Here is a 22894-nt window from a genome sequence, read left to right as displayed (position 1 = left end):
ATCATTTCTGAATTTATATTACTTAAAATAACAAAAGGCTTGAAAACATCAACATCGCAAATAAGCGCCATCTAGTGGTTATGTGGTAGAAATATTCATATGAATATAAAAGTGTTTAAAATAGCACTTAAATAGACACATCATTTATCAAATGAAAGGAACATGTCTGTATAGTTTATTTTGTTGCAATAATACCACAGTTTAAAAGATTTTCATAAGAATAACAAAGTGAAATATGATTTCCGTAAGTCATCAAATAGTCAGCTGAAATTTAAAGTCGTACTAAAATTAAAAGCACTCTGAAGCACACATTGTATTTTAATTCAATTAAATCACAGCCTTTAGCGGTTCAATATTCACATATTACCATATCGTGATTTTGATGCTATTTTGATGAATTGTGCAGTCCTGAATGATCATGAAATCAGTCTAATGGGAAACTTAGTGGCCAAATAAAAAGCACATCAAAATCATACTGATTTTCCTGATATTGCTTGATTTAATATCGCTAGCAAAATCGTTGCCCAGCCCTACTGACATCTCCTTTTGTGTTCCACTGAAGAAGCCATAGGGGTTTGGAGCCACATGAGGGTGAGTAAATGATGACAGAATTGCAATTTTTTTGGGTGAATAGCGGGTGTTTGACTGACGTGACACAATCGATGAAGCCCTCTCGTGCGGCGATGTGCAGCGGTGTGTCTCCATGCAGGTTCACAGATGACAGTGGACAGCCTGCGTTCAGAACTAGCTCAGCAATCTCAGCGCTGCCCGCGAATGACGCCCAATGCAAACAAACGTTCATCTCCTGCGAGACAAGGAAGAAAGGGTAAGTTGTCTAAAATATCAACGTTTTATCGTGCGTTTATTTGAGAGACTCACTTTGTCTTGTATCGTGACGTCTGCTCCTCTGTTGAGCAGTGCTCTGATCACGTCAATATGTCGGTGTTCTGCTGCCCAGATGACGGGCGTCCAGCCACCACTGTCCTGAAATACACAGAGATGATGTTTTCCAGAGACTGTAGAAATCTAGTACTGGACTGAATGACAAATCTCTGTTGGGACCAGTAAATGTGAGATACCTGTGCGTTTAAATCCACCTGTCCAGTGCTGAGTAACAGAGTGACCACTTCAAGATTACCCAGTTTAGCAGCGTGATGAAGACCAGTAGAGCCGTCCTCCTCCTCAACACACACAGACACACGAATTTCAGAACTGTATACATTCACAATAACAAAATCTCTGCTCTGGATCAGGTGTGTGTGTTTTGTGATATAGCCAAAATGAATAAATCTCAATATTTTCCAGACTTTTGGTGATAATCAAGATATATCTCAGAAATGGCTTAAAAGGGTGATTGTTTTCCAATCTGAGGAACCATCATTGATACAGATTTTCTTATTCGATTCAGAAGCTGTCAATTCAATTTCGATTTGATTTCTTCTAACTTAAGCATATTTTAGTTTTAATGTTCACTTTGCTTACATATGAAAGATGACGATTCTCAATAGCGACTTTGATACCACAACAACACATTAACTAATTTGAGTAAAAATTGTTACAAGTTCTCAAGTAACTATTTAAGACAAGTAAACAGTAATAAAGTTACAAGCAATAGAACAAATAAAAACAAAAGAAAAAGATACAAAACTTTGATGTTGTCTTGACAAAGCCTTGTCTGAACGTTTAAACTAGTTTTAAAAGTTGTGTGTTAGGCAGAGTTAGTGTTAGTAATTTTGGACTTGGTTAAGGGATTAAAGGTGCTGTAAGTGATTTCAGCCGTTCTACTTGCACGAGACTGAGCTGTTGAATTAGCCACGCCCCCTCTTTCCAAAACCCCGCACTCCAAATATACCAAATGAGCTTTACTGAGACCGACATCGTGCAGAAATGGTTGTTTAAAACAACAGCAGCAAAATAGCGCCCTCATCTGACAACTGTTATGAACAACACGGCATAAAAATGGCATTAAGCCTCAATAATTCGCTGCAACTACAATACTATGAGAACACGCAAAATGATTGACAGGCAGAAAGCATCATTGTCCGCGGACACATTTTTATTTGCTGTTTACAGAGACTAGAGCTGTCACAGAGACCGGTGAGATATCTCACAACACTTATTTCATTAATATCTTTCAGGGAGTGTGAACATTTTTTGCACATCTTTTCATGAATAAAATCACTTATAACACCTTTAAAACAAGGGGTGTTGTGTTTGTTTTGTGCTAACACATTTTGTGTTCCCGGTCAAAAATGACCGGCCCACTAAAATTGTTTATAAATCTCTCATATTGCATATATTATCACAAGATATTGCATTAGATATTTTTGTCAACTTCTTCTTTTAGTAATTATAACAGGTTTTGTACTCCTTTTTTCAACGAATTTATAAAAAAAAAAAAAAAAAAAAAAAATATATATATATATATATATATATATATATATAATTGACAGAAGGATTCATTGAACTGAGCTTATACCGGGCTAGTGAGGGGCACTTAAAATTAAAAATATATAATAATTATGTCATAAACTATTAACCACTTGCTTTATCTGAACAAAATAAGTGTCATTTTAAAGCTTAGAATCTGGACTTTATAATGCATATAGCTGATCATACCCATTCTTAAATAATGCTTTTTAATTTGCTGTCAAATAAGAACTGTTTTGTTCTCATAATATGCAAATTTATCATCACAAGAATTATATTCAGAGTTGGTAAAAACATAAAGATGGGATAGTTATGTGTTATATACTGTTGGAAAGGTCTCAATTAGTAGAATGCAACGAGCAAATTAGTTTCACTCAGAGGTCAAACTGCAGTGAGTTTTAGTGTATGAAATTCCCACAGACACACATAAATATAATAAACAGAAGTGTCTTTTTGTCACGTTTTTCCTTATTACTTCCTGAAAGATACATGTAACACAGACAATGACATATCGTAACTTACAGCAGACTATCCCGATTCAAACGAGCCCAAACACGACATAATATGATGAGTAGATCTTGAAATATTCCTCAAAGAGTGTACATGGAAAGACGATGCACAAAAGGGCGCTCAACACACATTGTGTGTGTGTGTGTGTGTGTGTGTGTGTGTGTGTGTGTGAGTGTGGTGTTACGTTCCGTAATAATGTGTGCAGTTTTGGCTGTGCTGTCCGGTGTTCTTACTCTCTCTCTTTGTTTGTGGGTGTGTCTTCTACTCTGAGTGTCTGCAGGTGCCACTGATTTGCAGATTGGCTGTTTTTGATTGTGCACCTATAAAATACCTGTGCTGCCTTTCAGACGTAAGATGGCCGGTCACACTCCTCCCCACCAGCCGCCAGACCCATCCCTCCTGCTGAGAGTTTGTTACATTGTTGCTCTTCAGAATTAGTGTTTTCTGAGCTATAGCAGTTAGGTTTGTAGGGGTGACCTGCCCTGTTTCTGTTAGATTAGTTAAATTGTATTTTTACATTCTTCTTCCAGGTTAGTTATCAATTTTCTTTCTAGATCTTTTTGTTTATTATTTTGGGCCAGGGGTCACCCTGAAGCCCAAATACCTGCTGCGTATTTTTGTTACATCTTTGAAAATATTTACTTCCAATAAAAACTAATATTGGATCTACGATCAATGTTGTATTGGGGTTTTTGGTCTGACGGTTGTGCAGGGAGCACATCTTCCTTCACTTTGCTGCGTCCTACCTCTAGGGGACGTGTGTGTGAAAACACACATCCACATATGCACTCATCTAAAGGATTGGGATGCTCATAAATATGTAATAGTTCTGTATTTTGTAGTCTAATCCATTCATTTCCAATGGCCGGTCATTTTTGACCGGGAACACAACAAGTGTAACAAAGTGAAAAGATAAATAAAATACAAATGTATTTTTAAATGTTAACATTTTTTTTTGTGTGTTTTCAGATAACATATGTGAACAAAATCAAGGAATTTTTAAAAGACTGAAGGCGGTCGCACACTGGACGAGAAGCGTTGATAATTGGATTTGAGTTGCGCTCTGTGGCGCAGCAGAAATTTGAGTAGCCTCTGGAGTTTTAGGTGGCCGCCGCCAACAGACACCGAGTGGTAGTGGTGGTGTGTGTACATTCATAGAAAACAACTGTTTCAAATTTTAGAATGTGCCATGTGACGTCATCCGCCAGACACGTCAAACCTTAAGCAAAGTTTGTAGAATAATGGTATGTTGGGTTGACGAAGCCTAACTCCTCCTAGAGCTTTCAAGCTACATCCACCAAAATTGGTACAGACCTTCGGACTGTTCTGGAATAGAGTGCTTTGTCTTTTCTAACCGATCGGACTTACGGTTTTCGCACAGCGAATGATCAAATATCAGAAAAAAACGTACAATGACAATGTTCAAACGGGCCAACGGAATGCTTGTTAATTCAAACACCAACTGTCAAAAATTCAAGTGTAAACAAACCCACACAACTTTTAAAACTAAACCTTCAGACGATTCTTTGTCAAGGCAACATCAAAGTTTCGTATCTCGTTCTTTTGTTTTTATTTGTTCTATTGCTTGTCATTTGTCACTTGAGAACTTGAAACAATGTTTATTCAAATTACCATATGTTGTTATGGTATCAAAATGGCTACTGAGAATCGTCGAAGTGCTTTCATACTTAAGCAAAATGGACATTAAAACTAAAATATTTAAATTAATAGGAATCAAATCGAAATCAGAATCATATCGAACTTTTTAACAGCAGTTTGAAGTATTCAAGTAAACATTCAGAAATTGAAAAAAGTCATAAAATGTAAATAAAACGACTTAAATTGCTAGTCTTCACTGTATGGTAATACAATAACACTTTTTAAAACTACTGAAATGTATCCAGACAAGTTTTCTCATTATAGTTGTTTGAATAATATTAATGACATAATAGACAGCGGCAGGTCTATAAGGCTGCATTTACACTTAAAGTCTGATATTTTGATACAAATACAACTTTTTTGTCCCACTGTTTATGTTTACTTTAGACATAAATGACTGTGTTTACATTAATACCTCACTAAGACGGGTATTTTCTCAGAATTAATAGTATTTTACTCTTTAGGCGTGTTTTTGCATCACCGCAACTCTGAATGAATCCAATTTACCGAAGTTAACACTGTTTTTGCTACTGCAGTTTACTGCTCTTTGGGATATTCACATGGAATATATTTAATACACCACCCATCCCTAGCATTTATGCGTTTGCGTGTCATCTTACTGCATGATAGACACATGCTCCGCTCTGGATCAGATATTTCACCACGTCTATACGATTGTTCACTATGGCCTCTAACAGAGGGGTCCTCAGAGTCTTGTCTTGGGCGTCCACCTTTGCGCCTGCCTGAAATCAACCATTACAGACCAGAATGGGTTTTAATGCAATATATACAATTCTACTGTATGATCAGTATAATCACCATCAACAGAGAACAGACCAAGAACAGTGTTTTCATCTCACCTGTACGAGCAGGTAACAGATCTCCAGTAAACCTCTTTGAGCGGCCGCGTGAAGAGCACAGCGTCTGTTCTGAGAGTCCGACTGATATGACGGGTCGATTCCCTCCACTGACAGACACACAGAGAGAAACTGACAACATCAGTTCAACATGACTCAGGATGCATGAACAGGAGAGTCAGTCATATGTTGTATCAATCAACCCCAAAGGCAAAAACAAGATTTATGTCCAACGTTCTGAAGTGGAGAAGAGTTTTCGTGCTACTCAATCCGGCTTCTCTCGATAACGCGGTGCAGACCACAAAACTTACATGACCCATTTGAAGTATACTGTGTTGTTTTACCTTAAATTGCTATAGAGGAAGTCAAACACCTAAACAGCCAAACATTCTAACCACCACTACCGAGGAAAACAGCTACAACACTTTGTCATGCTCCAAAATAAAGATTTCATGTCAGACTGAAATGTGGCATAATGCGAAATTTTGCATCATGGTAAGGTTGATTTAAAACAAAGTAGAGTGTTTTTTTCCCCTTTGACTATGTTTGTCAAGTTCCAAATAAAAAGAAAATGATAAAATATTAAGTAGCTTTCATTCATTAAATGATTAGATCACCCAAAAATATAAATTCAGTCATTGTTTAAACTTAACTCACCCCTGTGTTGTTATAACTCTATATGACTTTCTTTCTTTTTCTGAACACAAAGGGAGAAACTGTGAAATAATTTTGTGTTCAGTGATGTCATACAATGGCAGTTTATGGTGACCACCTCAAAAGTACTCCAGTCAGGTCTCCTAAGCAACCAAACTGGCCCAGTTGCTAGGGAGGGTAGGTCACATGGGGTAACCTCCTCGTGGTCGCTATAATGTGGTTTGTTCTCGGTGGGGCGCATGGTGAATTGAGCGTGGTTGCCGCGGTGGATGGCGTGAAGCCTCCACACGCGCTTTGTCTCCGTGGCAACGCACTCAACAAGCCACGCGATAAGATGCGCAGGATGACTGTCTCAGACGCGGAGGCAACTGGGATTCGTCCTCCGCCACCCGGTCTGAGGCGAATCACTATGCGACCACGAGGACTTAGAGCGCATTGGTAATTGGGCATTCCAAATTGGGAGAAAAAGGGGAAAAATCCCCCCCCCCCCCCCCCCCAAAAAAAAAAAGAACACAAAAGTATAATTCAGAAGTCTAATAAATTATTCCATGAGACTCATGATTGTTATGAAAGTATACGATACGATTTGATGAGAAACAAACTGAAATCTAATGTATTTAGTGAAAATGTTCACTGATCGTTGATCTCCTGTGTGCGTTCATGATAGGACACGAGAGCAACAGTTCACGCAGCCCCCTCGCGGCATTGGGGCGTTCAAGCGATAACTCGTTTGTTTATTTAAAAACAGGTCGTCCACAGCGATAGTGACAACAGAACACAACACAGCTGCACACAAAACAGAGAACAGAACTTACTAAACATGCCTGAAGAGTTTGTAGTTGAAGAACTGATGCATTTCTGTGCCCAGCCTTATTTTTTTGAAAGTTTTTATACCTTTTATCACGTGTCGTTTGCCGTCAGTTTAGTACACGGTGTGACTGTGGCGTCCTGTTGCTCCTCTATGTTTCTGTTTGATTTCCAAGTACTCCATTAAAAAAATAAGGCTGGGCATAGAAATGCATCAATTCTTCAACTACAAACACTTCAGATATGTTTATTAAGTTCTGTTCTCTGTTTTGTGTGCAGTTGTGTTGTCACTGTCGCTGTGGAGGACCTGTTTTTAGATAAACAAAACGAGTTTTCGCTTGAATGTCTGTATTTACTTTACAGACTAGATTATCCAAAAATAGACATTATTAAATACTGTTATTTAATATATAAGTCAATTTTTATTATACTATATATTGTGATATATCATTATCATGAAATAAAATTATTAATATTGTGATATAAGATTTCAGTCATATCACCACTCGTATAATTAACACATCGGTCTATACACATTTATACAGGAGTCTACACAGTCATTACATGCAAACATGTCCACAGTAAAAAAAAAAAAAACACTGAATAATAAAAAAAAGACAAGTTAACTGTCAAAGAAAAAAGTATGCGTTTTAAAAGTAACATTCGGCAACAATGCTTAAATGTAAAAAAGAATATACGTGTACGTACTGAGCATGAGCAGAACTCGTTGAACTTCACCCTGTTTGGCTGCAGGATACAACTGACGGGGGTGAAACCGTAACTTCTTCCTCCTGACCAATCACAACCACAGATGAGGAAACCCTCCAATCACATCATGTGACATAATAACAACAGGCCTATTCGAATGGTAATTGTACTTGCTGGTAATTTGGACGTTATTTAATTGTCTTATGTTATTCGTCCAAATCAACATTTAGTTTATAGAGAAAGTGGCCCAAAACTCATTTAAAAATATATATTTTTAAACTGCTAAGAAGCAAATTGCCGCTATTTGACATTTTGCACAGTATTGAGAATTTTGCATATTTTCATATTTTATTTTATAATGGTTTACAAAATACTCACAACAACAAAAATGTTTAATCATGGAGGAGTCATGCAAACATTCTTCTACAGACTTCACCCTGAAAAACAATTACCGTCCAATCAGGCCTATTGACATTTATTATTTATTATTTATTTATGGGTGTCGTCACCTCTCTGTGTCCTGTGTGAGAATGGCTCTCTGTAGCGCCGCCCTTTTGTCTCCAGGAGGAAGCGCACTGGGACAGATCGGCTTCCCATTGGGCAGGACGAGCGAGGGTCCCACGCTGTCCACACCGCCGTCGCCCAGGGCAACCACATCCTCTGCCCCGCCACCTCCTGGAATGGCATTGGCCGGTTGAGGCTGTAGGTCCGCCCCCTTTCGGACATCTCCACGGCAACGCATCCGGGCACTGTGAGACAGAGAAATCAAACTAAGACATGTTTTGATCACATAAATGGTGTAGATATTACCAATATCAGTTCATCACCAGCAACAATGTTAGGGATTGTTACTTGGGTCATTAACAAATTAGGTTGTCCAAGATTATAAAAATGTAAAATCTTTTCAAAATCTATTTTAAACACACGTGTCAATTTTATAGAAATGTAATCTTTGTGTCCATGTTGATTTCCTACATTTATCCTTATTAAAAAATGTAAATTACTTGAAAACAATTTTTATTAAAATAATTGTTTTGAGTAACATACATTTTTAATGTATCTTTGAAGAAAATAAATGTGAGTGTCATGTCATTCACATTATTATGTTATTCATGATAAAAGTAACAAACTATGTTACCCTGTTACTTATTTCTTTTTACATTAAAGCAATAAGCCATGAAAGGCAAAACTCTCTTACTTGATTGGCTCTCCTGTCCGTTTCTCGTTGTTTAGCAACCGTGATGTCACAGCGAGTGCGGAGGGAAGCAGAGAGGGCGTGGCTGTGGTGGATGATGCGCTCGCCGTGATGACGTTACTGCCTGAAGGCGCTGTAAGTGGGATGGTGACCTCACGGGCTTCTGACGCGTCCTCACCACAGTGAGGGCAGAACAGTAGGCCGATGCCCACTCCTCCTCGACTCCGCCCACCACCCAGCACAGAGACACAGCCACGGTGGAACCGATGAGCAATATGGATGTCCGGACAACATTCAAGAAACGTTCCCTGAACGTTCAGAAGAAAAGGTGGAAAAGACAATCAGTTGCAGGTTAGGAACTACAAGAGGGTGAATAAATGATTCTATTCCAATAACATAATTTTCAGTTTGTTGTCACTGATACTGAGCTTACAGTGAGGCAGAAGTATCCGCAGCCCGGACAGCAGTGATGTTTGACCATGTGTGAGCGATGAGTCTCACACAGAACCATCAGAGACACGCGACTCGAGGGACGCATCGTCTCCCCCTTCACAATCACACTGGTACAGCCCACCAACTGAAACGCAGGACGATTCATTAAAAACACTTGCATGCAACTGAATATCACATACACGTGGAACCATTTAAACGGCCGATACTTGGCCATTTGAGAATATCTGCATTGCCGTTTGGTGTCATCTCTCACTTGTGTCAGTTCCAAAACCTACCAACAACTTCGTCTTTGAACGAGTGAATTGAACAATGAATGTAAATACTGTCATTTAATTTCATTAATAATCATTGTTCAGTTGCGGTTTAAATCACACATTGCACCTCTCCATTGATGCTCTCTATGGCCATGCAGGTTCGATTTGAGCGGGAACTGAATCCATCCACACGCGGAGCTTCCATTCGACAGCTACACAGAGGAAGTTCCTCCAAACGCTCCGTTTCTGCATCACTACCATCTACAGAGACGAACAGACAGAGACACATCAACATTTACGCCTGGTCGTAATATGCATCACTTTTGTGTTCAGATTTCACGACGACATCACTCATTACGTCAGTGTATTACTCTTATGATTATAAACGCTGGGTTGTAACGGATTACGTGTAATCTGGATAACGTAATAACATTACAAAAATCGAGTACTGGTAATTGAATACATTACAGTTACATTTTACAATGTGCGTAATCACGTAACAGTTACATTTGATGGATTACATGATATGCAAAATTACAAAAATATAAAAGTTACAAAATATGCAACGGGTAATTAAAAGATTACGTTACTGATAACAAGTTAAATCATGTCATTTGTAGTGACGGACCGATATATCGGCCAGGCCGATTAATTTGGCCGATATTTGGCCATTTTGTGATTATCGGCATCAGCCTAAAAAACGTGTTCGCTTGGCCGATTAATGAAAGTGTTAACATTCCCTTGTGTCAGTACCAAAATCTTCCGATAAATTTGTCAATGGATAGTCAACACTTTCAGTAAATATTGCATAAAATAAGCATTTGTTTCACTTTAGAAATATACATCAGGTGTACATCTGGTTTGCTCTTGTTGAATCGTATTATGTTTACGAGTATTTATATCGGCCATCCTGTTCTATAGACATCGGTATCATTGAAAAACCCATATCGGTCGACAGTGCTAGGTTGTAGTGGATTACATGTAATCCTGATTACGTAATCACATTGCAAAAATGAAGTACTTGCAATTGGTTTGCATTACATTTTATACCATGCATAATCAGATTACAGTTACTTTTATATGGATTACATGATTACATTATTGATTACCTTTCCTACCAGCCAAAGGCAATAACTCATGTTTAATTTACTGATTTCAGAGCTGGATAATAAAAAGTCCAATCCCTTAACATAATTTACTAAATAACAACAATTCTCTCAAAAAAAAGAAATTATTATTTTTTTCTCCCAAATTTGTAACGCCCAATTCCCAATGCTCTCTAAATCAACGTGGTGGTGTAGTGACTTGCCTCAATCCGGGTGGCAGAGGACGAATCTCAGTTGCCTCCGCGTCTGAGACCGTCAATCCGCACATCTTATCACATGGCTTGTTGAGCGCGTTACCACGGAGACGTAGCACGTGTGGAGGCTTCACGCTATTCTCCGCGGCATCCACGCACAACTCACCACACGCCCCACTTAGAGCGAGAACCACATTATAGCGACCACGAGGAGGTTACCCCATGTGACTCTACCCTCCCTAGCAACCGGCCAATTTGGTCACTTAGGAGACCTGGCTGGAGTCACTCAGCACGCCCTGGATTCGAACTCGTGACTCCAGGGGTGGCAGTCAGCATCAATACTCGCCGAGATACCCAAGCCCCAATTCTCTTAAAATTTTAAAAACATAAGCATGTACTCATTGTTTTCAATCTTGGGTAAAACAATTGTTTGTTTATGACCCTTTTAGCACCTTTGTTTTACTCAACAACTGACAAAACACAAGTTTCTCTGTGATTTTATGTTTACTAATGTTTAATTTACAGAGTATTAGCTGGTACTTAAAATTAATGACTAGATTTTCATCAAAATATGCAATGAGTAATCCAAAAGTAATCTATTAGATGTAATCTAAAAGGATTATCAACATTACTGAGTACAGTTTAATCTGTGTAATTTGCAATCAGTACTGGATTACATTTCAGAAGTAATCTACCCAGCACTGATGATCATTATAAAGCACAAAAAAGCATCTCTTAATTATACTTTAATTTAATCGAGATAGGGATGTCCCGATACTGGTCTCTGAATCGGGTCTGATACCATCTGACATACGAATGTCATTCTGTAAACATTCAGCGCACAAATTAAAATCACGTCATATCCTAGTGTGATTATTAAACCTTAAAGGCTGCATTTTAATGAGATAAATATATAGTCTGCATGTGCTGCACGCTTCAAATGTGAGTGCTTGTACTGACATAAAGACACAAAGTTCTAACACCTTTTAGAGATCCTCGACTCAAACACGGAAAACACCATCATCATGAGAATCAAGCACTCTGTTTGCATCAGATGACAGTGAGCAGAGCGCTAATTCACTTTGTAGTACGAGGCACAGACTACATATTTAATTAATTAACAAGCAGCCTTTTTGCAGTTTATTAATCACATTGGGTCACGGAAGTGAGAAGCTACCATCAAAAACACACAGAAATGGATAGGGCTTCAAAATAAAAGTTTAATTTAAATGGAAAAAAAAAGTACAACAGAAATATATCACTGCTGTATAGTTATGTAATATGCACTCTAATACTACTACTACTACTAATAATAAATCAATAGTAATTGTGTTATATTCAAGCAATCTCTCACATCTGTTACACACAACAAAAATAACTCCAATGCTGTAATTTGGATTGTGCTGCGAGGTTCTGAATAAAAGCACTTCATTTGATATAAATAATAAAACTTTACGTTGAAAATTAATTGTTCTATTTTCATTAAAGTTTTAATGAATTCATTTATTTAGACAACATTTTGATGCTAAAATTGAAAAACTATAGATATCGAATTTAGCAAAAATAACACCAAAAAAACAGGTATCAGAATCGGCGGGTACCGAAAAGGAAGTATCGGTACTCGTACTCGCTCTCAAAAAAATTATATCGGGACATCCCTAAATATAAATGGTGTCTAAACAAAACAAAATCCTGGGGAAAAAAAACAACAACAACAGGATGTGGCGCAACGGTCAAAGACGTCCGTTCAATGGGTGTTTACTCACGTTAACAGCGCAGATGCATGCAAAATAACTTGTGAACAGCCCCTAACTCATCATCAGGTTGCAAACTTCTATTGCACATTTAGAATAACCGAATTGGCGCACCATCCGTGCACATCCCTACAGGAAACTCTGACAAACATTATATAAGTGGAAAAATAAAATGACAGTGAAATGGTCTGTTAAAAGGTATTCCTGCTCTAACAAACACATGCCTGCATGTGGAGAGAGGGAGATGCTGTTGGCTGCAGAGATATCCAGAGAGCCCAGAGGAACTTCAGTGTAGTCAGTGTCGTCCGCTGCAGCTGCTGCAGTCACTGCGCACACACACAGAGTTACAGCTGCTCAAAACCACACACACCATCATCATCTGTCTCTCTCACCTTTATCGGTCTCCATGGCTCCAACTGGGGGTCTGTCTCTTGCTTTACCCTTTCCCTGACGTTTCCATGACGACTCGTCTCTCTCTCCTCCGGCTTTCTTCAGAGCAGCTAATGACTGTTCAAACTCAGAGCTCTGACAACATCAGACACAAGACACAGTTATTACACTTACTGCAGATTAATACACATTAGTTCAGCAGGCATCGGTCAACAACTGTGGCAACTTAGTTGATTAATAAAGGTGTAAAGGCTGAAAAAACATCTTCAAACAGACTAAGGTCATTATCTGGCCTCACATCCTGGCAAAGATGGAAGGCTGGTCTATTTTGCTTGTTTTAATGGGGTTTTGGGCTCTTGTTAGGCCAGCTTAAAGCAGCTAAGAACAGAAAACCACCCTAGGCTGGTTTAAAAATTATTATTATTATTTTTATTTATTTTTTCAGAAACGTTAGCTTTCACTTGTGCCAGCTTTAAAAAGAAACTACAGACATCCTCATTAATAAATAATGCAAATTTTCTGTTTATAATTTTTTGTGACCTCTGTGTAATTTTGTATTGTCGCGAGTATGAATCCAGGGCGTGCTGAGTGACTCCAGCCAGGTCTCCTTAGCAACCAAATTGGCCCGGTTGCTAGGGAGGGTAGAGTCACATGGGGTAACCTCCTCGTGGTCGCTATAATGTGGTTCTCGCTCTCGGTGGGGCGCGTGGTGAGTTGTGCGTGGATGCTGCGGAGAATAGCGTGAAGCCTCCACACACGCTACATCTCCGCGGTAACGCGCTCAACAAGTCACGTGATAAGATGCGCGGATTGACGGTCTCAGACGTGGAGGCAACGGAGATTCGTCCTCCACCACCACGAGGACTTAGAGCGCATTGGGAATTGGGCATTACAAATTGGGGAGAAAATCAAAAAATCAAAAAGTATAGACACAAGACATAAACAATATGTGTGTTAACATGATTTTAGCGTGATAAAATCACGTACTAACCGCACCGGAGTAAAGTTATAGCCAATTTTACAATGTCGTTAACATGACGATGTAATGTCAACAAACCTTAAAACCCTAAAATGACCGTAAAAATGACAATTTACACAATTTAACAGCTCAAATTATTTTTTGTGGTAATCAACATTATGCCACGATTAGGGACCTGGGTAGCTCAGTGGTAAAATACGCTGGCTACCACCCCTGGAGTTCGCTAGTTTGAATCCCAGGGCGTGCTGAGTGACTCCAGTCAGGTCTCGTAAGCAACCAAATTGGCCCGGTTGCTAGGGAGGGTAGAGTCACATGGGGTAACCTCCTCGTGGTCGCTATAATGTGGTTTGTTCTCGGTGGGGCGCGTGGTGAATTGAGCGTGGTTGCCGCGGTGGATGGCGTGAAGCCTCCACATGCGCTATGTCTCCGTGGCAACACACTCAACAAGCCACGTGATAAGATGCGCGGGTTGACCGTCTCAGACGCGGAGGCAACTGAGATTCGTCCTCCGCCACCCGGACTGAGGCGAATCACTATGCGACCATGAGGACTTAGAGCGCATTGGGAATTGGGAATTCCAAAATTGGGAGAAAAAGGGGAAAAATCCCCCAAAAAAACAAAAAACATTATGCCACGATTAAGCTCTGGAATATTCCTTTAAATACGTAAAAACATACTTAAGGTGTATGAAAAACAAATACACCTTAAAAATAGGACAATTTATTTAACAATTAATTGTCATAATCACAATTATTTGTTTGACAATTAATCTTCAGCCATATTTCATAATCGTGACTGCTGTAGCTCAAAGTTGACATAATAAGAGTTGCCTGTATACCTTTCTCTATAAGAAAAGATCACAAACAAATAAGCTTTCAAAAATAGTGCGCTACATTCAGGCTGATCAGGTGCAGAACAAGCAACAGAACTGAACAAAACCGGTCCTGAAAAAAGTATGTGAAAGCGAATATTTATATCTTAATCGTTTGTTTGTCATCATTATTATAATCACAAAATGTAACTTTGTAAAAAAAAAATTATAATAATAATCACCAAAAAAAATAAAATAAATAAAACTATCGGCATAAATATGGGCAGATAACCGATATTTCCAAAATGCAACTAACGGCACTGATTAATCGGTAAAAGCGATATATTGCTCTACCTCTAATATATACATGTATATATCAGGGATACACCATTATGAAAATATTTGGCTGATACCAATACTGATATTTTTCCACTTATTTTGTGATCAGATCACAGTTTTACTAAGGAATGCTTAAAAAATGTATTGAGGTACAAAAGCCCAATTCCCAATGCGCTCTAAGTCCTCGTGGTGGTGTAATGACTTGCCTCAATCCGGGTGGTGGAGGACGAATCTCAGTTGCCTCCGCGTCTGAGACCGTCAATCCGTGCATCTTATCACGTGGCTTGTTGAGCGCGTTACCACGGAGACGTAGCGTGCGTGGAGGCTTCACGCTATTCTCCGCGGCATCCACGCATAACTCACCACGCACCCCACCGAGAGCGAGAACCACATTATAGTGACCACGAGGAGGTTACCCCATGTGACTCTACCCTCCCTAGCAACCGGGCCAATTTGGTTGCTTAGGAGACCTAGCTGGAGTCACTCAGCACGCCCTGGATTCGAACTCGCCACTCCAGGTGTGACAGTCAGCGTCAATACTCACTGAGATACCCAGACCCCCACAAAAGCCTTTTTTTTACTGTTCTAACGATAAATAATTTCCAATATAAAATTGGAAGTCAGAAGTCAAAGTTTGTTGGTTTCAAAGTGTTTTAGATGATTTCTCTCATCTTGTTGCCTATAGGTAAGACCTGCTTTAAAGTTCAGCATCAACGTGAGAACGAGAAAGAATAAAAATGTAATATTTCATGTTCTTTGGTGTGCCAACCCTTCTACATATTGTGGCTATTATATTTTCTGCATTGTGCATTTGAATTAATTAATTATAAATAAATCATTCATGCTTATTATTGATAGGCCGATGGTTTTCATTTGTTCAATAATTGGCCGAAATATATTTATATAAACATAATATCATTATATGGGGATTATATCAGCATCAACCACTTTAAAAACAGTATCGGTCAAATGTTGTTCCAAACATCACTGACCAGCAAAACTTTCAATAAAAATAAATTGCACTTCCACATCACTGGTCAGAAACACTCACATGATCAGACAGATGCTCCGCCTCCAGCGGCTCTTCCATCGTCCCGTCCTCTGACTGCGAAATAAAAGCACAAGTCTCTCTCTAGAAACACAATCATCTGTTTCACAGCACAGATTCTTATCAATTCCATGAGATCTTTTTTTCACCTTGCTGTCAGAGTAAATGACATCATCTCCAGAGTAAGTGTTGTAGAGCAGGTGAAAGTCTTCCTCATCTGCCTCATCATCAAGATCCTCCAACCAACCACTGGGATGCTCTTTACTGGTCATGTCAACTGCCTCCACCTTCTCCATCGCCGGGGACACAGTCAGTGGAGGCTGGCAAACACACAGTAAACAACTCGTATTAAATAATATATTATAATGTCATTTTAATAAGTAGCCTGTAATGTAGCTAACAACTGAGTAGCTTGACTGCAGCTGAACTAATTTAACTTGAAATGCGACAGTTTTAAAGTAGCTTCAACAACACTGTTTCACTTACTTCTGTCGGAGCTCTGAGAACTTTCTCTGGAGTTTCTGCAGGGGGCGCCACACCATCAGAGTCTAACGCCACTTTACGCTTCTTCACAGCTACAGAAAAAGATCAACATTTAACAGAAACCTCAAGCATTTATGCAACTAATTCACATCCAGTCAGATTATATCACCTGTGTCAGAGTCTGTTTTACTGCTGTTGTTTGGTTTCTCAGGTGTAGTTGGTCCAATCATAGACTCTATAGTCTTCATCTGATGGACAAATACAGGACAATTAGGGTTTCATCTATATGGCATCACCATGACAATGAAGATGTTTTCAGTGACGTGACAGAGCCGAGCGTGCTCACCTGTGCGAATGGGGGTCGAGGGGTCATGGTCTTACGAGCGCGGTGGACTTTAGGTGGAGGGTTTGCTGTAGAAACCGCTGTTAAGGAGGACGAAGATGGAGCTGTCTTACTGCCTGGCCCACAGACACTCATTTTAGCTCTTCCAGATGATGAAGATGGAGAAGAGAGAGAGGAGGAGGAGGAGGAGGAGGAGGATGAAGCCATTTTACCACCACTGCCTGCGAGAAGAGATCGAGAGAGTGAGATTATATTTGTGCTGTTACAGTTTATTGGACCTCTCTGTTCAAGTATCATTTAACAAATAAAGTGCAAGACGTTTCATGTAAGATTTTCCATCAAGTATACCCGATTAAGAAACTTGTCGTACAGCGTTTTGAAGTTAGTATGAAAGAAAACGTTTGTTTGTGGAAATGCACCTGAGACTATTAAACACTGTGATGAGGAGGAGGGCGTGGCCGGGCTTTGAGGATGCACGGCTGGCACTGAGTCACCTAATCAGCCGGGAGGGGGATAAAGACGAGCTGGGGGCGCCAGTTCGAGAGAGAGCGAGACACATGCAGCCACTGTGTGTGTGCGCACGTCCATGTGTTTTATGTTGTTTTAAGTTGAGTTTATGTCATTAAAGTTTACGTTGACTGTTCAGTCGGTTCCCGTCTCCTCCTTGCCAATCCTTTACACGTTACATTGGTGCCAAAACCTGGGAAGGAGGAGGGATGTGCTGTCGTGGAGTCCTCACCACAGCCGTCCGCCAGGGGAGGAGCCGCGGCCGTCTGCCGGGGGACAGAGGAGTCGCTGCCAACCACCAGGAAGGGGAGGAGCTGTTCCGTCCGCCAGGGGTCGGAGAACTCGCTACCGTCCGCCCGGGGAGGAGCAGCTGTCGTCCGCCAGAGGGCAAAGGAGTGGCGAGCAAGTTTTTTTCTCTCTCTCTCCTCTCACTGCGTGTCTCTCCCGCTCGCCCTCTCCCTCCCCTCGTCTCTCCCCAGGTTCCCAGGAGGTGGACCATCGGCTGGCAGTACAGCTGGAAGGGCAGCGTCTCCCCTCTAGAGATGTGGGGGGGGGGGGGTCCAGATGGCGCCCCGGCCTGAATCGGGTGGGGGAGGAGTGTGACGAGGAAGAGGGCGTGGCCAGGCTGTGAGGGTGCACGGCCGGCGCTGAGTCAACTAATCAGTGGTAGAGAGAGATAAAGGGGAGATGGAGATGCCAGTTCGGGGGAGAGAGAGAGACACACACGCAGCCGCTGTGTGCGCGCATCCATGTGTTTTTTTTAAAGTTACGTTTATGTCATTAAAGTTTACGTTGACTGTTCTGCCGGTTCCCTCCTCCTTGCCCATCCTTTACATGTTACAACATTTATTTTGGGATTGTCCTGAACTACAAAAAAAAAAAAAAACATTATGAAAATGGATCGTTACTAAATATATAGAAAAAAGTCTGGAGGTCGACCGATAGTGGATTTTGCCGATACCGATAACTTAGGTCTTTCTTCATTATGGCGGGCGAAGACAAGGAGTCTAAAATGAATAAAATCCCAAATGCAGTTTTTTGTTCAACCAAAATCCCAATAAGAACCCAAAAAATATATAAATGAAGATTTGGAGCATAACGTGGGACTTTTAAGTATAAACAAGCCCAAAACACACTGGGGACTCTTATTTTGAAATGACTCGATGAAAAAACTGTCGGGAACTATCGACCAGGGCATGTGAGCGAAGCGATCAGAATTTCACTGGAGCCAGGAGCGCGTTTCACGAGGCTGCGCTCAGCCCCGCTCCGGCCGCTCCCTTTCCAAACGGAACACGCTACATTTCGCATGGCCACATTAATATGCATGTGCTTCTACATTGACAAATATCTGGTGTTGGCGGCTGTATTAGGTCCAAGATTTTAAACAGAGTGGATTATCAGAGATGAGGCAATGTTTAAAGTCGGTGTGACACTGCTGTCACCCGTAACTGTGTCCTTTTCTAATTTTCCTAATCGAAAGACATCATGCTCGTTTGTTTCTCATGCATCAGTCCAAACGCAATAGTCAGCATTAGATGAAAGTTTGAAGCATGTCTTACATTTTCTGGTGTCTTCTCAATGACCAACATCCACTTCAGACACTTGGTGAACTTTAGAAACAATGAGTTAAAGGATTCACAGGCTGGACAGTGCAGATTCACTGGCAATTCGCACGGGATAAGAATAACAGGGGTTATATTTACCGTGCGTTTGATAGGTAAAAGACGCTATTATCTTTACTGGCGTGGGAACGTGTAGCCCGTAAAAGAGAAGCTCTGGTAATTAGGCTGTTACCTTACCCCACGTCCCCATATAAAATAACCCCATCCAAATAGGGCAGAGAGAACAAAGCAGTCTACATCAAGACATTGTTTGTGCAGTTGTTATTTGCACCATGAAATATTAGGTCGTATGCCTATATGAAGAGGGATTTTTTTTGTACCTGATGCAAAAAAATTTAACAAGAACGTTGACAAAGAAATTATGCCTAATTTCTTTCTGATCTCATGCCGCTCCGCTCCAACATCGCTCTCGCTCATGAGCGCTCTCGGAGCGATGACTCCGGAGTTGAGCGATCGCACATGAGCGAATATTTGAGCGGAGCGACAAATCGATCCACGCCGCTCACGTGGTCTGCTATCGACAGATTTTCGCTGATAACCGATAGTTCCAAAAAGCAACTATCGGCACAAATTAACGGTAAACTGATATATCGGTCTACCCCTAAAAAAGACTCATTAAGTGTGTGTTCACACTTGGCAGGTTTGGTTAGATTAAAATGAACTCTGGTACGATTGCTCTGTTAGTGCGGTTCATTTGAACAAGTGTGAACGCTGCCATCCGAACCTTGGTGCTCACCAAACAAGCGGACCGAGACTGCCTGAATAGAGGGTCTCTGTCCGCTTTCAAACGAACTCTGGTGCGGTTCGATTGATATATGAACGCAACATGGACCAAAGACGTCTAAACGGACCAATAACAGGAAGTAATTTGCCTCCTGACCTCAAGCATACCTGGTTCTTCTCATGATAGGAGCTATGTTGCCCATTACAGTTTGGTACAGGCGTCAGAACCGCCATCAGCCATCCTTGCAGCATATCTTCGTTTGTGTGTGCAACGGAGGAATTCCTGGCGCTGTATTGACTCCTTTACACATTTTATTAACTCTTCGTTTGATCTCAGCTGGTAAAAATACCACCATATATACATATATAAATCCAACGAGCGCATTTAGCCAGCAGCCAGCATTGCTTTGGATGTTCGGCAAGTTCCGTCACAAAATATTCGTCATAATAGCTGTCCAATCAGGTTGTGACTTTTTCCTGATGCCTTTTGTTTCATATCTTTAGGTTCGGTGTTAAAAATGCCAGTGTGAACGCTAAGCGAACCAGAACTAAATGTAGCATTTCCTTTTTTGGTCCGGACCAAGAGGACCAATAGAACCGAACTACAAGTGTGAACACACCCTAAAATTGTATTTAAAACATACATAATCAAGATATCAAAAAGTTACAAATTAAAGCAATACCAACGCTGGAATTGTTTACTATGTACAATCTTTTTTTATATAATTGTACATTATTTTTCATTTTTATATATTGTGTCGATTCACTTTCGTGTTATTATTCTATTTATTTTTACGTGTAACTCTGTAATGTTTATTTTCGAAGCAATGTTGACAAAATTGTTATATGTTCTCTTGTTAGTACATTTTGTAATGTTTTAATAAAAAAAATAAAAAAATATATTTTTTATTTTATAGCATATTCTATTAGTAGTAGTAGTACTATTTTTCACCATAATCGGCACCTTATTTGAATTGTATTTTTTTCCTCAGTCACTGCTAATTTTTGTTGTTGATGTTTTGCCGATATTGTGTCTTAAAAAAAATTTTTAAAAATAAAAACACAGGAAAAACGGCTAAAGACACGTTTTTTTCTGTGAGCACTTAACCCTACTCTCATAATACATTTTTAATTATTATAGTTTGCACACTAATCTCTGTCTTGGCTCGTACTTTTCTAATACAACTGAAACTTTGTAATGCAGCACTTTTTATGTTACTGTCTCCTTAAGATAAATCACTTAAGTTGCATCCTCCCCCATTTTCTTTCATAAAATTATGATATTTTTGGGGGATAAAAGCATCTGCTAAATGAATAAATGTTAACAGCAATAACAAGTTTTTAATTTGCAACTGAGAGAGAGAACATTAAAAAAGTTTGGATACAAAACGTCAGTCTTAAACTCAGAAAAGACACTGTCGTGAGCACCAGTGAAAAACTCACCTGAGAAAGTTTTGCTGGGAGTGGCGTGTCGTCCTTCATCCTGATGCGCTGGTGACATCATCATCGTCTCCTCCGTCGGTTTGCTCTTTACAGACGGAAACGGTTCTACTAACAGGACAGAACATAAGACAAAAAACATAAAACTAAATTTTTTTTTTACATATGCACTAATATAGAAATTATACTTATAGAAAAAGTATTAAATCGATACTGTTATAACTGTAAAACAACCAGCATTTACACTAATGCACAGGCATGAATATTGTATATTATAATGTACAAAGGAATAGATGAAGCACCATTTAGTACATTAGAAATCTGCCATAAGAGCCATAATACATTTCTGTCTATATTATTTGCTTCGAATTTGATGTGCTTCAGGTGTAATCAGACATCAATAATTGTTTCGATTATATAACCAGGCAAATCAGACCAATTCTACTATGTTATATGAATCACCTTCATGTATGGATTGAGGAGAGCTGCCATCTGATGGATTCTAGATAAATACAATAATAAAATCCAGTTAAACACAACCGATATTAAACATACAGTCTCTAAACACTAAAGTCTGAGTTTTTGGAAACTTACTTTCTTATCCCATATTAGTCAGAACTACATAAACAAATATATATGATGTGTACTGATCATTAATGGTCAAAAGTTTCACTTATAAAATACATTATATATATATATATATATTTACAGAAAACAGTGCCAGTTGTTGACCATTTAACATCCAAATGCATGTATTAATATTTACAATTACTGACAAGACCACTGCAGATCAAACACACTGTTGTCACAGACTCCTTGGAACACTTCAATACAGGTTACACTGATTAAACTAGCATGCATAAAAACATTATATTCATGTTGCGTGCAGAAACAGAAAAGCACAAAAGCGGTGTTTTACATCCTCTATTAAGAGTGCATATTTATAACACAACCTCAAACAAAGAGATGCACGATTTTGAATCTGACACGCACGTGTAAATGTGTGTTTTATTGCTGTTTGTTGTGTTTATTGTGTGTTGTGTTCTCACCTCTCGAGCTCGACCAGCTGCCGACATGATGCTGGATGCGCGCGCACCGGCGACACGCTTCAAAATAAAAGTCCCGAAGCCCAATTCATTCATAAAACATAACTTAAATAATTTATTTAATTTAACTACTCATGAAACAGGACGCATTTATGTGTCGTTTATGCTCATATAATTTTTATGGTAGAATTTCGCACCAAAACTGTAGAACAAACTTGATCGTGGACCCGCCCACTTTTTCAGCCGGTTGGGTACCGGAAGTATTTTCCCCATTCATTTCTTCCATAGACTTTTCATTAAATCCTTCATGAAAGGGTTGTAAGCCATGAACAAAACCAACCAGTTCCGAGGTGAATAATAAAATTACAAACTTTGTTTTGAAAATCAGACAAAAAGACAAAGGTACAAGCAGGGCCGTATTATGGTGCTCCGGGACTTAACGTTACACTGGGCCCCTGACAGTCGTCAGAGCCATGTGCTACATGGACGGGTTTAATCGTTGAGCACCTTCTCTGTGTTTATATCGCCGTTTCCCGCTGAACGTGTTTACATGTGTGCCCAGGGTCGTAGATTCAGGGTTTT

At 39.7% G+C, this 22894-nt stretch overlaps 1 protein-coding gene across 1 annotated transcript in view; it reads right to left on the bottom strand.

The window, feature by feature from the left end:
- Nucleotides 1-22383, bottom strand: part of LOC127425224 (histone-lysine N-methyltransferase EHMT2-like) — a 30381-nt gene extending 7998 nt beyond the window's left edge. Inside the window, exons 1-20 of the mRNA XM_051670946.1 lie at nucleotides 22316-22383; nucleotides 21729-21768; nucleotides 21270-21377; nucleotides 16978-17195; nucleotides 16801-16879; nucleotides 16635-16723; nucleotides 16298-16468; nucleotides 16152-16205; nucleotides 12974-13106; nucleotides 12806-12907; nucleotides 9655-9788; nucleotides 9254-9397; nucleotides 8824-9128; nucleotides 8135-8374; nucleotides 7626-7708; nucleotides 5460-5566; nucleotides 5220-5342; nucleotides 1080-1181; nucleotides 880-984; nucleotides 651-805 (exon numbers count right to left, since the gene is read on the bottom strand). Of these exons, the coding sequence (XP_051526906.1) occupies nucleotides 651-805; nucleotides 880-984; nucleotides 1080-1181; nucleotides 5220-5342; nucleotides 5460-5566; nucleotides 7626-7708; nucleotides 8135-8374; nucleotides 8824-9128; nucleotides 9254-9397; nucleotides 9655-9788; nucleotides 12806-12907; nucleotides 12974-13106; nucleotides 16152-16205; nucleotides 16298-16468; nucleotides 16635-16723; nucleotides 16801-16879; nucleotides 16978-17195; nucleotides 21270-21377; nucleotides 21729-21768; nucleotides 22316-22342 (2519 nt within the window). The 5' untranslated portion in view covers nucleotides 22343-22383. The remainder of the gene's footprint in view (nucleotides 1-650; nucleotides 806-879; nucleotides 985-1079; nucleotides 1182-5219; nucleotides 5343-5459; nucleotides 5567-7625; nucleotides 7709-8134; nucleotides 8375-8823; nucleotides 9129-9253; nucleotides 9398-9654; nucleotides 9789-12805; nucleotides 12908-12973; nucleotides 13107-16151; nucleotides 16206-16297; nucleotides 16469-16634; nucleotides 16724-16800; nucleotides 16880-16977; nucleotides 17196-21269; nucleotides 21378-21728; nucleotides 21769-22315) is intronic.
- Nucleotides 22384-22894: the final 511 nt, after the last annotated feature.

The sequence above is a fragment of the Myxocyprinus asiaticus genome, chromosome 34 (assembly GCF_019703515.2).
Source record: "Myxocyprinus asiaticus isolate MX2 ecotype Aquarium Trade chromosome 34, UBuf_Myxa_2, whole genome shotgun sequence".
Classification (NCBI taxonomy): Eukaryota; Metazoa; Chordata; class Actinopteri; order Cypriniformes; family Catostomidae; genus Myxocyprinus; species Myxocyprinus asiaticus.
This window is presented reverse-complemented; position numbering and strand designations above follow the sequence as displayed.